This window comes from Scophthalmus maximus, chromosome 20 (genome assembly GCF_022379125.1).
Source record: "Scophthalmus maximus strain ysfricsl-2021 chromosome 20, ASM2237912v1, whole genome shotgun sequence".
NCBI lineage: Eukaryota > Metazoa > Chordata > Actinopteri > Pleuronectiformes > Scophthalmidae > Scophthalmus > Scophthalmus maximus.
Window position 1 is genome coordinate 16311910 of NC_061534.1, and position 16328 is coordinate 16328237.

The 16328-nt window shown below is 42.5% G+C and overlaps 1 protein-coding gene across 4 annotated transcripts in view; it reads right to left on the minus strand.

Moving 5' to 3' along the window:
- The window catches only part of syngap1b (synaptic Ras GTPase activating protein 1b), a 136563-nt gene that overhangs the window by 73426 nt on the left and 46809 nt on the right, over positions 1-16328 (minus strand). For all 4 annotated transcript variants that reach the window (XM_047329500.1, XM_035608399.2, XM_047329498.1 and 1 more), the window contains one exon: positions 6213-6318. In XM_047329500.1, the coding sequence (XP_047185456.1) occupies positions 6213-6318 (106 nt within the window). The remainder of the gene's footprint in view (positions 1-6212; positions 6319-16328) is intronic.

The following is a 16328-nucleotide window of genomic DNA, read 5'->3' on the forward strand; positions in this document are numbered from 1 at the left end:
TTGTCTCAGAATAGAAGCTGAAGCTATGAGACTAGGGTTGTTCAATTTTGAAAGTTGCCTTTCGTGCACGCTGTAATAACTTGACATGATGCAGGCATTTTAATACATTGTGCAAAAACTAAATGTTGCAAGAATTTAACATATCACTGTAGCCCATGTTAGGTTGGGACCCAGACGAATTCTGTGAGCTCATTTCATTTGCTCTGCCAGACTACGGTCTGGATCTCCTCCGTTGGAAAAATGACTTCCAAGTGGCAGAAATGCTGCCGGTCCAATCACAACTGTTTATCTGATAATGGGCGGGGCTTATACAATGACGCGGAGAGAAGAGACTTTTGCAAACAACCAAGACGGCTGCCGCTGATGAACGAGCATCCACTATCTCATCCATAAACAGACCTGTTGGTCGGTTTTCCCTAAAAGAAGAACAACTAATGGCACTGAGGGCTTTCGTGCGCAAGGAGGAAGTCTTTGCTGTGCCTCCAACGGGATTCGGGAAAAGTTCGATCTATCAACTGGCCCAGCTGCTCGCCAAACAGACGTCACATGAGTCGTTGCTCTCATTAGTTGTAGGTCTATCCAATTGCGTCTGGAGTCATTTTGGTCTGCATCCGTTGGTAACGCCTCTTACTCTGTTCTAATGGTGCGTTCCCACCAAACGCGAAGCAAATTTTCTCGTTCCATTTCCCGCCGAGTTTGGCTTACTCGCCTGAGTAAATGCAACTCGCGGATATTCGCCTGTTCTCTTTCGGACGCGAACGTCACTGACTTCGGGAGAATCTAATCGCTAATTGGCTTTTGCGACAGCGTGCCGCGCAAATATTTCGCTTGAGTTCAAATATTTCAATTCGAGCGAGTGAAGCGAACTCTTGTCTTTGCATTGACATTGACTGCGGAAAATATGCTTTGCGTTTGGTGTGAACAACCACCATTAAACCTTTTCTTTTCTTTCTTTGATTTATTGTGATGTCAGAACTGTGGCGCAGGTAGTGGAAAGTGTAAAGGTCGTGTGGTGGGGCAGAATACAAAGTGCAGAACGGAGAAAACGAAAGAAGAGGGGAGAAAGTGGGTTCAAAATCACGGTACTCATGCGGAAACTGATGATGTATTATTTTTATCTGAATGCTAGCAAATTGTATGAGCAGACCTTTGAAAAAAAATAAAATATATATATATATATATGTATGAAGGCCACACATTGCAAAGGGCACTGGAAACAATTGCTCAGCTGAGCCTGCTTTATCACCATTGTCTGCTGAGCTGAGATGGCTAGAAGAATAAGTGAGAACTACAAGGACAAACTGGGGAGAAGTCGCCACATGTTTAAACCACTGTTGCTGAAAAACTATTCAGCCAAAGTTAACAACCAATAAGCTTTGTTGTGCCACGATTTATTTATTTTTTGTCCCCCTACGGCGAAAGTCATTCAGATAATAAGGTTTCTCTCAACAAGAGCATACTCAGATGAAGTCAACTTACAATTTGAACACAAAACATTAAAGGCCAGATTCATTAATGGGGATTATTGCATCACATTTTGTAGAGGTTAATGAGAGATAAGGAGAGAGAGTGAATGTTTTCTTTTGGTTTGCCTGCTGTGTATCTAACTAGAGCATCATAAACTGAAGCATGGAGGATTGTACATCTAATATTGTCGTGGAAATTAGCTCGAAACTGTTTTGTTGGTGTCCTGCTCCTTACATTGCAATACTACTGGCCATATTACCAATTAAAGAATAAGCCATCTTTAAGAGAATCTATCATTGAACTGTAAAGTATTCAGCAGAATGTTTTGCTGTCACCAACATTTTTTAAGGGATCCTTGCCAAAAGCTTTGTTAACATTAGGGGCTCCATGTTAAAATACATTCAAAAAAAGTACATACAATAAATACTTAATTTCTCCTTTTATACAGTTATAGAATTACTAGTAAGTAGTTGGTGACCAAACATAAAACAAACAAGCGACAGCAACATTTTTTGTCTAGTTAAGAGAAGTAATTTCCCTGTCACAATCATTAAATGTTAATTAGGCCCCATATTTGCATAAAATGCTTACGCTGCACCGTAATTATCCCGCAAAATGAATGTCTCCATTATGCGTTAATTACCTCCTCGATTTTAAAATATTTTTCGGAACCTTGAAAAAACCTTGAAATGAATGAAAGAGGAAAATGTATCTCCATCACTTGATATGTTCAGACAGCAACAGAGGAACCAAAAAACTAAAAACCAAAAACTCTTAAGGAATGGCGAGCTCGGCTAATCACGGATCGACTGTGGATCCCAATGTCTTCCATCTGATTGTTGTCAGTGCCTTGGGGTATAATCATCTAAAATTAAGAATTGAATGTGACCAAACCCTGGTTTATTCATTTGTGAAGAAGCATACATTATCATTCACCATCCATAACTGTGAGAGTTGTGAGAGTCACCTCTGCAATAGAATGTCATACAGGATGGCCTTTACAAAGTGTTTTAAAATATATTTAAAACTAAAATTCCAGACATTTCCACCGTCATTGGCCCTTAATTATGTCAGTGGCAGCATTGGTAATTAGTATTAGAGCCATGTTCTCCTCAGTGAGCAACACAGGACCACAGAAGCTATTTATATCAGGTCAGGTGTGTAACCAGGCCCCAAAAAATTCCAAGGTGATTTGAAGGGGATAGAGTCCTAGGCTCCTCTGTTTAAAAATTTGTAATTTTTAGGGTTATTATTATTATTTATTTGCAATTTAACGCACGCACGCACGCACGCGCAGTGTACGGTCACGGTGTAGAGACTTTAGCTCTATCTCTGTTAGCAGTCTGTCTCTTTAGCAAGGGAATAGTCGTGGTGTTCGTTACCTCGCGGTGCCTACGTGAGTCAGATGGAGAAACCTTGGTACTTTGTTTGCTAGATGGGGCGTCACTATTTTTCGCAGACTTTTTGGCCGTTCAGCCCTTTAATGTAGCTGCCTGTGGTGCTCGATACAGGTTGGTGCAAATTCGATGGAAGCCATTGACCAATCTCAACAGAGTGGGCCAGCAGGCCAATCAGAGCAGACTGGGCTTCATTGGGAGGGAGGGGCCTTAAAGAGACAGGAGCTAAAACCAAGTGTTTCAGACAGAGGTTGGAAAGAAGAGCTGCAGGAATGGACAGAAGGAGGAAACTGATTTGTTCACTGAACATTAGAGCATGTAAACCTTTTCAATTGTTGTGCACGAGCACTGTGGGTATATGAGAAACCGGAATGCCAAATGGTCTGCTGAAGAAACATGAGAACAAAGAAAGGAAGCCATTTGATTTGGACACAGCCCAACCCGCATCCCTCATTGGCAGAGACCCGCACGGCACCGCGAGGGGTCTCGTGACGTCACAGACTCTATAAAAGAATGCGATGCCCACCGCTCATCGCTCTCCAGGAAGGAAACCCGCTTTGATCAGGTGGGCTCCTCTGTCCTACAAAGGAGGTAACCACTTCTCACTTAGACTCAGCGGCTGAGCCGCTGCGCCGCTGCGCCCCTGCGTCACAGACCAGGTGCTGGACCTCCGTCATCATCGCATGAGCCTTACTGCTGCTCTGTTAGCTTTCCCTTTGCTTTCCTACTAACAAACATTTACACACACTCGTGGGTGCTGGAGAGATTCTGGTCCGAAGTTGACTTCGTCCCCGATCTCTCCTTTGTTAGAGTCACATGTTTAAAGGTAGCCGCCGTTTAACTTGAGGTCTCACGCCCCACCTTTCTCTGGCGCCACACGACGTCCCCGGTCACGTCCGCCCTTTTGTTCCTCCTCCCCTTTTCACAGGCACACGCTTGTGCACACCGTCGCAAACACACACATACACACGCACAAACTCTTGCTTGTTGTTGTCTTTTCATATGATAATCATATGATATATGATTGGTAGCTTAGCTTATAACAGACATTTGTTGATAGTATTGATTGTACATTGATATTGCTAAAGTTAATAAATGCTGTTATACTTTAAAGAGACGTTGTTTTGTGTTATTTGCATGTACATTGTGATATTGGCTGGTTGACAGAGTCGGTGCTCGTATTCACACCTTCAGTTCACTCCATAAATGCTCATATCTACCAGATAGGAACATTTTGAGTGAACACCTTTAATTGTTGAGACTGAATTGACGATTTGGTTATTGGTCCCGGTTTCCGGGTGGTGCCCCGATGCTAGTAACATTGATAAATATTGAATATAAAATACTCATGATTTTCATAATTCATAATTATCTTTGATAATTATAAATTATTGCTGATAACCAAATGAGCCCAAACCGATGCACAACACAATTAATAACCCGAATTAAAATTATGAACCTGAATTGGGAATAATATCTTTACATCTCGCCACTCCAAGGTGTACCCTTATTAATGGATTAATTTACCTATGAATTACACCTGGAATGTGTGACAAAGTCCAAAATTTGAACTGTGTCAGCTCAAACCAAGCAAAGCACACTATGCATTTTCTTATAATGACTCAACAATCTCAGTGCACACTGAACAGTTACTTACACTGAATTAGTATTGTCACTGAACCTCCACCAGCTCAGTGTTATGTGTCAGGGGTTTTATAAAATAGGTCACATAGCCTCCCTGTGGACACAGTCTCTGGCTGTGGCCTCACGACAGCCTCCATTTGCTTTTTTGTTGATCTAATAATTACTAATTGCCTGGGGCTTGTTAATCTCTCCTGGCTCTTTGGGCGTGGGCAACACAGATGGTCCACAATGGTGTCAGTGCAGCAGGGCCTGTAGCGGTGCGCGCTTACATATGCGTGTGTGTGTGCAATGCGCTTACACATGGGCAATATGAACTGACACTGCTATGTCAGCACGCTGCATGTCAAAATGCACCACACCAACTGATGTCAGTGCTTGACTGCCCAGAGGTCAGGGAGTCACTCACACGAAAAACTTGGGGAAATCTGGTTGAATCAGCACAACAGTTTGGGAGCAAAGAGGTGGCAGAGGACGTCGCAGGGGAAGCCCTTAAAATAGCTGAGTGAGACGCAGGGGTGGAGGATGAAGGAAGAGGGAGAGACTGAGCGGGACATTTGTAGAGGGCCCGGAGGGACTGAGTCAGACAAAACAAACAGAGACAGGTAGCTCACAGAGGGTCAGTTTCACAGAGGCCGAGGAGAATTCATACAGTACAGCAGCACACGAAAGAGAAGTTAGTTAAAGCTGAAAAGTTCAGAAAGCATAACAGAAAGGGAAGGAGATGACGGCAAAAATAAAAGCTCCAATTCAGCTGAGGAACAAATTGAGAGATGGACGACTACAAAGATGTGCACGCTTATTAAGGTAGCAGTGCGTGAATTTCATTTCAAAGCAAGGCGACAGATAAAACACTCAACCTGACAAAAGAGCAGCGAGTAAAAAAATCGGGTAGAAAGAAAACAGCCGCGTGGGGCTCTGATCTGACGTGATCCTTTTATCTCCGCTCAGATGCAGAGGGCGGCTGTGAACGCCGCTAGTTACAAAGAGAGCAATGGCTCAAAGGGTGCAAAGCGCTTCACACCGCTGCCGTTGCTATGCAACTATACAGTTATGACAAGCAAGCTAAGCTCAGGAAATACAAGCAATAACGTTTCTGAAAATAAAAAATGGACACGTGGCTGTTGAAGAATAAGTTCAGATGCCTCCAGGGCATCACCCCAAGCAATGTGCGAACGTCTCCACAATGTTCACGTCTGGGTTAAAATAAAACACTCGACTGCGCGTACGAACGCTTGGAAGAGGTTTTGCTTGCTGCCATCATCCCGGGCATCTTTCTACAAGGAAGATGCCTTTTAACGTTAAGCTGGAGAGAATACCAGACTTCTGCAACCAGAGTTTGTCATATAAAGTAGGTATTATCTGACGGGACAGTCTATTTAGCACACACTTCCCTTCTCTCTCTTCTTCTTTTTTTTTCCTTACTATCCCTCAACTGCAGTTTAGCAAGGGAACTGTATCTGGATAAACAGAAAGATGAAACGATTTATTTGCAACTTCGGCAGAAATGCACTTGATTTGTCTAACTCAGGCTGCTGAAACCTCAAATTAACTTTTGCTAAAGTATTCTCACAGATCCGAAACGAAACAGATCTCCGCAGGGCCAGTAGAGAGAGAGAGAGAGATGGCTCCATGTATGATCATTTGAAAAAGTGTGTGCCTGAACTGGATTTGACTCCACCTGATATTAAAGGTCTGTCTGCTCACCCATCTCAGGATGGTGCCGTCCCTCAACAGGAACGCTGACTGTCCGCCGCAGTAGCTTGTTCCTGTGAGACTCTGAGCGCCTCTCGCGCATCAGCAAAGGGTGTACCTGCACGGAGAGAGCAGAAGGTCAGAACACACACACACACACACAGACACACACACACACACACACACACACACACACACACACACACACACACACACACACACACACACACACACATGCGCGCACACACACACACACGCACACACGCACACACACACACACACACTGCATCCTGACGTACTGTACAGAAAAAAGAAACTGTGCACTCCACGTCCTCCTCTTTGTCACATTTGAGGAACCAAGCACTGCGTACACACTGTGCTTGATGAACAACCCTGAAACTATTGAACGAACAGCTGTAGAAGACAGCTGTGGTTGAATCGATCTGAGCATTTTATGGCCAGAAAACTCCTAATTCAGAGTAAACAAATCCAAAATAAGGAATTAACTGGTGAAAGCAACTACCACCAGCAAACAAGTAGATGAAATTCTCCCAAGAAATATGTGTAAGATTAATGTGGGGTCAGATGAACCCACAGCAGAAAGCAGTTACATCATTTTTTTTTTTTTTAAATCTTAGTACATCATTCAACAAAAGTAGAAGCAACAACGGTTTATCTGGAAAGAGACAAAGCTAGAAATGTTACCATCATCCACAGAGACTGTTGCACTTCATCTGATGTAGAAGAACTGAAAACTAAACGAAAAGAAAACAATATATGCATTTCACAACTCCACCACATTTGGCCCCGCAGTCCCTGAATTCATAAAAATGATACTTGAGGGAAAATACAGGGGAGAATGTTGCGGCACTAATCAGACACCCTGGTCCTTTTGAAAGATCACAGTTACACAGAAAATACAGTTTCTCCTACAAAGTATAAATTTATAAATCCTGACTGAACACCAATACACCAGTGTTAGTGCTTTGTTTGCATCGGGACCCAGAAATCAAACAAATACACAAAGACATAAAGAAATCGCTGCATCAAGATTTGTTTCTAAAAAAAAAATAAAAGGATCATTTCTGCTCAGTTCTTTGGCGACGTTTTCTGGGTAATTTTTGGTTTTATGGCCCACATGCTTCGCTTTTATCAACTCTGTTTTTGGCAGACAAGCTCAGATACACCCGCTGTATGCAGGCGGCAAGACGGCAACGGACATGACAGTGACGGAAGTCCCTCGCTAAAGATCCAGATATTTTTTTCTCAGTCGAAGTCGGTGGAGACAAAAACAGAGATAAAAAGGAGGATTTGTCAAGAGGACAGAAACATGACCTAAAATGCATGCTGATGTTGCATATAGTCTTAAAAAAAAATCTGTGTCGTAGGGCCACAACATGATAAAAGATCGCAACGTGAGTGGTTGTACAGTAGATTTGTATTTCCGTTGCCACTGACTGGAAGATATGAAAATATGTTGGAACAGCAAAAGAAGAGAGGTGCCTACATTGACGGTATAAAGATGTAGAGATCATATGTATTTATAGTTAATTAAAGTTAATTATAGGGTGAAAGGCTGTGACATACACAGCACGCATATTTAATTTTTTTTTTTTTTTAAATGTTTCAAAATAAAGTATTTCAATTCAATTAAAAAAACAATATATTCATCATTTTTGATAGGTCATGAACAAGTTGTCGGTTCATGTTCACTTGAGTCTGTCACGAAAATGAACCCTAAACCTGACTCTAACCCTAACTCGATTGGGAGATAAAAATCATAGAGAATGCACAGAATGTGACGTCGTCGTGTTGATTGTCCGCCATTCCTTAGAATTGCGGGAGAAACGAGACAGGACAAAAGCGCAAGCGGTGAACCAATGAACGACCTCAATCTTATCGTGTCGTCGACCTCAGACATAACTTAATTATAAATGATATATACATAGATACATTTCCTGGCGCAACTATAGAATCCAATGTAATCCAGTACAACGGCTCTGGCACATTCTACCTTTACAAAGCCTATATTGGTCAGTTTTTGTTAAAGCTTTCCAAGAGGTGCTAATATGTTTCATGTTTATTTGTGAGGGAATACTTATTATATAGAAATAAGTTTCTGACATCCATTCCCTGTCGTATTTATAAATTGGGTCTGTAAAAAATTTGAAACCATTTTAATATAAGAAGTCCAACTAAATGATTAACATGAAGTTAAAAATGTATGGATAAAGCATTGTATTGGATTGCATTCGATTGTACAGGTGTACCTAATAAAGTGGCAAGTGAGTGTACGTGTAATGGATGTGTTTTTGAACTTGTCATGGTGTCCCTCTGCACCAAAGTGGCCAAGAAAATGAATTAGTGTTGGTACACGACTGTAGGTACAGCCCTTTGAAAGGGAATTGCAGGAGCTGTCCTCTATGGATCCTTACCGACATAACCTCTTTTTGAAATGATCGCAGCCTTGTTCGTTGTTGTTGTTGTGTTGTTCTCGGCGAGGCCTATCGAGACCAGAATCTGACAGAAACGCAACGTTGGAACATAAAAAGATCTAGTGTGCACGCAGAGAGAGAACCAGTGTCACGGCTGGTGCGAACTTCAGAGAGCGCGACAGGACAGTGCAGCCCAGGGGGGCTTTGGGGCGAAGCCAACAACAGTGAAGGACACTGGCAGGTCGCACTGAGCCGTATGCACCACAAGACAGCCGCTGAGTGCCACTCACTCTGAAGGAGCCCTGTTAAGAAGAGAGAATGTCAGAGTGGGCATGCGTTTCTGTGTGTGAGCGGGCGCCTTCATCTGCGAGTGTGTACAAAAAACACTATTTGGTACGTGCGCATGTGTGTCAAAGCGAGGGCACATACAAATTTAATGCAGACACTGCTCCACTTCAAACTACTGAAACTCTCCACTACAGCTGTATGGCCCCCCCCCCCCACACACACACACACACACACACACACACACACACACGCCCACAAATGCCCACCTCCGCTGCCATAATCTGGTTAGACAAGCCAGGCAGAAGATGCTTCACATCACAGCATCGGGATCCTGTTGATACGAGTCTCTTCATCCAACTTAATCAGGGCCGAGCGTCGTAAATCAACAGCCTATATGTGATTACTCCACTCCACTCCACGCTGCTGCTGCTGCTGCTTGTGCAACCAAAGTGCACAGAAGCTACTTTGAAATGCGGAGCTTTCTTGGGACCAACATATTGCTCGTTGTGATGAAATTACAGAAACAACGTCCTTGAGCAGCAGCATCCATTCTTTATGAATCCACTGTGAGAATGCACAGAGCATATACAGTATGTTAATTTTAACGAGTTCCCCCTTTGCTGGGGAAATGACTCAAGAAAAAGTTAAACCATCTTATCAAGTTGTTGTTTTTTTTTGTCCTGGCTGAATGACAGTTATCAGTTATTGGGAGTGAAATACCTTCATAATTTTTGAATAAAAAATTTAGCTTCAAACATAAAATTTTACCATTTTATCCAGTGGCCACTGGATCAACACTCCAGCATAATGTGACGATTCTCACCATCAAATTAGCCTTTTTCACAGGAGTCATTTTGACATGTCATAGCAGGCAAAGCACAGCTGTATTTAACAGCATTAATATTATTGGCTCAGCTCCAGCATACTTCTTCCATGACACTTTGCTAATCTCTCTGCGACAACATGCGTTATGTAAATGTACAGATTTCATCTTTAAGTGCGCAATGAGTGATCCAATACCGCCCAGCCCCCCAAACAAATGACACCGATAAACTGTGCTGCCAATGGCTCAGGCCCTACATCCAGAACATGGTCAAACCTTACACCCCAGCCCGTCCACTCCGCTCTGCTGCTGCCAAACGGCTTTTCTGCTATCTCAATGCGAGGGGCAGGCAGCCACGGCTCATCTAAATCCCGTCTATTTTCTGTCCTCCCCATTGACAACAGGACAACAGAAACCCTTCGATGCTTCCGTCGCAGACGTGAAAACTCACCTGTTCAGACTGCACCTTACTCCTTGAATTTCAATTAATTATATAGTATATATTAATAAATACAAATTCTAAAATGAGCACCTGTAAGCTGTTTTTGCCTGTTTGCTAGATGCTTATGTACTCTCTTGATTCTTGCTCTTTTTGGGTAATATCCCTCATGGTATTGTAAGGCGTTTTGGACAAAAGCGTTTGCTAATTGAATGTAATGTAATGAAGAAGAAAAAAAAAATATCTGTATGATAGTAATTTCTGAATCACTGTGTACTCTAAACTACAAAGATCAGGAAAATCAGGAAATCAATTGATGTTCCATAGATGTATGTGTTTGTGGACAAATTTTGGCTAATAGAGGCCTAATACAAGATAATAAAATCAGTTCATGAAAAAATTCAATATCGTCATTAAACATGTCATGTTAATTTATTTGGCAACACTTTGCTAACTATAGATCCGATCGTATAAACAGCATAAACTTATATTTCTTATCGCCATACTGTCAAGCCCTTCTGAGAATATGCCAGAGTGACATTGTCAGACAAGAAAAACAACATTTAAAAGACACCCAACTTTAGATCAGCACATCCCGATTCCATTTAAATCCAAGTCTTGTCAGTGCGTGGATCTTTTCTTCATTTTTTCTGCCAGATTGATGTAGGGAACAGTTGCACGGAGTGGCCGAGCACTCCGTTCGTCTGATTGAAAATGTTTGAGTGCCGACGACTAACAGTAAACCTAAATTAACCTCACGTTTAACCAACTCGTCATTGATTGGGAGCGCAAATAAAGTCACAGCTGCGTACTGTTGCTTTATTGCGACATCGTTGCTTTATAGTGTTTCTAAATATACATAATGAGCACAAGTGGTTTCATAATGTCTGACCGAGCGCCGCACCAGTTCCGAATCCGCGAAAGAGGAATGGTGAGGCGAGCATGGAGGAGTATCAAAACTCAGGTAATACCACTGAATGGTTTTGTAGTTATTGAAGGGATGGATAGTAGAGATTTTCTGCAGGGTTAGAATGATGTTTCTCTCCGTCCAGATTGTTCAGCCGTTGCCATGGGATCCAGAGGAGACAAATGGGCTACATTCATTTTCATCTACAGTGTGAGTTGTGAGAAGGTTACCAACATGCTGAGGCACAGGTGGTTAGTGTCTTTTCCATACAGATCGACAACTTAAATTCTCTTCTTTTTAAACGCAGGATTTAAAGTAGTTGGATGCAAACATGTACTTCACGAAATGAGCGAGATGCACAAATACATGTAGGTACAATTTGGTTAAATTCCTGACTTGCCATCTTGATGTCTACACTATCCAATTAGAGGGAGGTGAATACAGTAATTTTCCTCAATCACATATATTTGAATGAGAACAAGTCCACTCATTCCGTTCCCTATACTGCTGCCCTGCCCAGTGCAATTCGTCACCGATGGCTTGACGCATGGAAAAGACCCAGAATATCTTTCTTCACGACAATCACACCTGAAGGCTATTTTAAAGCTGCATGTGGCAGGATTTCATTGGTCAGATGTCGCGGGGTCTGCAGCTGGTTTTGTGACATAACACTGGCTCTGGGGTTTCCATGAGTGGCCAAAGGAAGAAAAGGAACAATTTGATCTAGCTCACAATATCTGCTAAAATAAACTACTGCCCAAAGGCCTGGTTTGATGCCACCATGGACTGTATATAAAGATGGACGTAGTAGTCACCAGGTCTGGAAAATGAAGCCAATGCCGAAGTGCCTGATATTCACTGGTTGGATAAAGAAGAAAAGAAGACTGTTTCCATGACTCTACTTCTCACTTGATTTATAACGTCAGCAAACATTTTCCATAAGGAGTTTATGTTCAATCGCGAGTTTCAAGTCTTCATCAATACAGCTTGATGTTCATTTTGTAAATTATGGTTTCATTTAGGGCAAAATAGACGATAAAGCAACGTTTACATTGGAGAGTGAATAAAGTGTGATTGATAGCTGTTCTGTCCAATCGGTGTAGTCAGGCACAGAGAACAAACTCGCACTCAGACCCACCCCCCAATTCTACGTCTGGTTGCAAAAAAAGAACAGGATGACGCTGGTCAAATGTGAAACTCAAAGTTTCAAAATGGCCGTTCACAAACAGGTGACGTCATGGTGGGTTGCCAGTTGGATGCCACCTAGAATTTGTAATGTCCATTAACCCCCACACCACAGAACAGGCCCCAAGGGTATACTTGATATAAAATGGTGGTTTACCAGTTTCCCCAAAGGAACCAGACTCAGCAATTGGTACAACCAGAGGTGGCCCTAGCCTATATGGGGCCCTAAGCAGAATTTGATTTGGGCCCCCCAACTGCAACCAATACTATTGTCAATGCTTGATCGTTCGCACACCTTCTGTAAATCTATCACACACGTTATCAATTGAATTAGTTGTAGCTGTGCTGCTTAAATTGTACCAACATAAATGGTTTTTAATCTTCAAATTAGCCGACTCACGATAGTGGTCCAGGGTTAATTTGCACTTTAATAGCTGTTGTTATATTTTCTTAGCTAATGCTTACCTAGCTAACGTTAGCTGAAGATAACTTGACTGAACCGAAAGCTTGTTCGACGGCTTTCTAGCCGGTGAATGTTTACGGTAAAACATTGAACTTTTTTGTGACATTGGGCCTCATGCAAGAACATGTTCATAATCGAATCCTAAGTTTCTCCTACATCCGTTCATACCGTGAGTTCATACGAACAGGCCTCGTCGGATGCATCAAACGCTTCTATCTTCGGAGCAGTGTGTAAATCACGTGCGTGAACAGGATGACAATATCATTTCTATGTATTTACGATCGATTTTTTGAGACTATGGTGGTGGACAACAGACTCCTAAGGGGGGTCCGGCGGTATGCTCCCCCAGAAGAAATTTTGTACATTTCATAGTTGAGTCCATCTATCTGGTGAAGTTTGACAGCAATTTAGGAGGTTATATCTACGAAGAACTGTATGCTCTTGTTGTAAACAATTGTGTGCCGTAATTCCTGGAAGAGATTATTTCCTGAGGATATTGTAATGTATCAGATGATTTTTCCTCATATTTCTACGACCATAATTCTGATATATAATAATAATATTTTTTTTTTTCAGACATACAGTACATTTTATATATACGGGCAGCAGAGAGGATACTCTGAATGTGCTGAATGTAAATGTTCCCTACACTGCTGGAGACATTGTACAAATATTGCAAGAAATCTATCTGTCACACACTTGTCACACACTGCTTGCCACGTGTTGCCACTGTCTAAACCCTTTGTTTAGGGGAAGACTGTGTCAGACGCGCCTGAAGCGCGAGTATAAGCGGCCTGGCGCTGCGGTGACCTCACAGCCGCCGTGCGCACGGAACGATCAGTTTATGGGGCCGATGCTTCGAGCATAAATCCAGCTTCAGCTGAAAAAACATTCATGCGTGCCGGCTGTCAGCTGCCCTGGACTACCGGCCGTTCTGTGATTCTCCAGATCACACAGATGGCCAGTACGCCCCTGACTGCAGCCCCAACTGGGTCAATATTTAACCCAGTGATTTTTTTTAGAAGTTGCAGAAGAAAAGCCGCAAGGTTAAGAAAAAACACTAACCTCTTGAAGACCTTTGAATGTCTTTATCAGATTTCATGACGACTTGGAAAGCCTTCAAGATACCTTACATGGTTTAATGTGGACTGAGGTAAGACAAAAGGTCAGGGTCAATTAATATCTGGTGACCATAAATACCCATACAAAGTGTGGGAAGATATCTGTTATTGTCTTTTATAAAAAGTCCACTTGGTGATGGTGTAACTGACATTGTGTCTCACATGTTTAGAGCGGCTACAGCAGAGTTTCTCTTTAATGAACCAGTTCTTTTTAATTAACTGGAGCTCATCAAACTGCTTTCTCTCAGTTGTCAGACAGAAATAACTTGTAGATGAGTGGATATGAATGAATGAATGAACGGATGTACCTAAAAAGAACTTGATCACAAAGTAGGACCATTAAAAAAATAAACACACAAGTGTAAGAATATCTGCAGTTGGACATTTCATTTAAGGTTCTGGGACATGTTTGGCCGCTATTGACACAGGTCATGCAGCAAACAATCTCACCCTATTTGAAATGTACATCGTATGCCCGGTGGATTTAAGCATCCGTGACTGTAATAATAGGCAGGACTGAATTTGCTAAATTTTTGATGAGAATTTTTAACAATCAGAAAATAAAAAATGTACACGCTTGTCAGATTTCAGACAGAGCCCAACAACAGACACCAGTCCTGGAGAGAGAGAGAAGGCTGTATAGGGATGGTGCACTTGGAGGAAGGCAGGGAGGATGAGGTAGTGGCGGGGGTGGTAGGCATGGAGGAAGAGGTGGTGGTGGTGGTGGAGGTAGGCAGGGAGGAAGAGGTGGTGGTGGTGGTGGTAGGCATGGAGGAAGAGGTGGTGGTGGTGGTGGTAGGCATGGAGGAAGAGGTGGTGGTGGTGGTAGTAGGCATGGAGGAAGAGGTGGTTGTGGTGGTGGTAGGCATGGAGGAAGGGAGAAAGGAGGGAAGGCAGTGCCATTGATCTGAAGAGGGAGGAGGGTGTTTTTGTTCAACTTGGCAGGTTGTGTTGAGCGATGCTGCAGGCTGGCTAGCCCATTTGTCAGTAATGCTTCCTCAGGCCCAGCGGTGAGGAGCAGGGGAATATGATGCGGCGCTGTGTATCAGTGTGTCTGTGTGTGTGTGTGTGTGTGTGTGTGTGTGTGTGTGTGTGTGTGTGTGTGTGTGAGTGTGTGTGTGTGTGTGTGTGTGTGACTGCAAGAAATAGTGTGTGTAATGTCCAAAAACTGTTCAATCCATTATTTCTTAACAGGGCAGTAATACTGCAGGGTGTCTAACACTGGCGCAAACACACACACACACACACACACACACACACACACACACACGCACGCAAGCACACAAAGGCATGAGCAGGTTCACACTCATACTGGTTGTTTCATTATCCCAGTGGGGACAACTCAGTGACTTATTCCCTTGCCCCTTAACATAACCCTAAAATAAACCTAAAATCCAACCATAAGGTCTATAACTCAAACTGACTATACACACACACGCGCACGCACGCACGCACGCACGCACGCACGCACAATGATATGGGTCTGAACTGGCCCAAAGCACGATTTGTCCTTCAGACCAGTGACGTCCTTTCGCGGACAGATGTTCCTCCTCTTCCTCCTGAGCAACAGTGTTGTTCATAAAACACCCAGATAATTTAACACCTACACAAACACACAGACACACAGTCAAACAGACCTATAGTGTTAATATGCCACCGTGTTACATAATATATGTATATTATATAATATGCTATTATTTGTCCAAACAGCACTTTGGAGGTCTTTGTAGCTACAGTAGAATAAAATGACTTCTTTTTTTGTCTTGTCCATTTATTCAGATGAGGTTTCATACAGATCCACACGCACAGAAGGACTGTATATTTTGTAAAGCCAGAAAAAAGTGTAATCTTCAACTGATTAATGTAAAGAAAACAATGGTAGGAAGTGAGAAAAACAGAAACAAACACTTGAGTTTGTTTTTTCACTGTTCAGCTGCCTGTCTGCTGCTGTTAATAAAACCACAGAATAAACACTGGAAATATAAATGATAGATGCGCTTTGGTTTATTGCAGGTCTTTGTGGATGATAAGTGCATAGGAAAAGTTCAAACCACTCGTAAGTGTTCACATCCCACAGAGACGTACCTGGCCAAGTACCGTTCTTCTTAATAGAAATGACAAATGGCAGCGGATTTCTTTTAAGGTCATTGAGATCTGGCAGTGGCTCCTTGTAAGTTGGCAGGAGACAAATTAGGGGCCTCGTCTTCAGCTTTCTCTCGGAGCCTCCGAGGTATTGTAGAATAGAGAAAACTGTACACCATCCCCGGGATGGAGGAATTAATCAAAATGGCAAGATGGAAGCCATTTAAACCCTTGTATGTACAAGATGACCTTTTGAAAAAAAAAAAAAGAAAAGAAACGTTTTTGAGTGAGGGGACAATTTATGTAAAGTGCATGTAACAGTTACTGAAATAGCAAAGACTTTGTTAAACGACCCCTCATGAGTTCCGTTCAGCCATCTCACTGA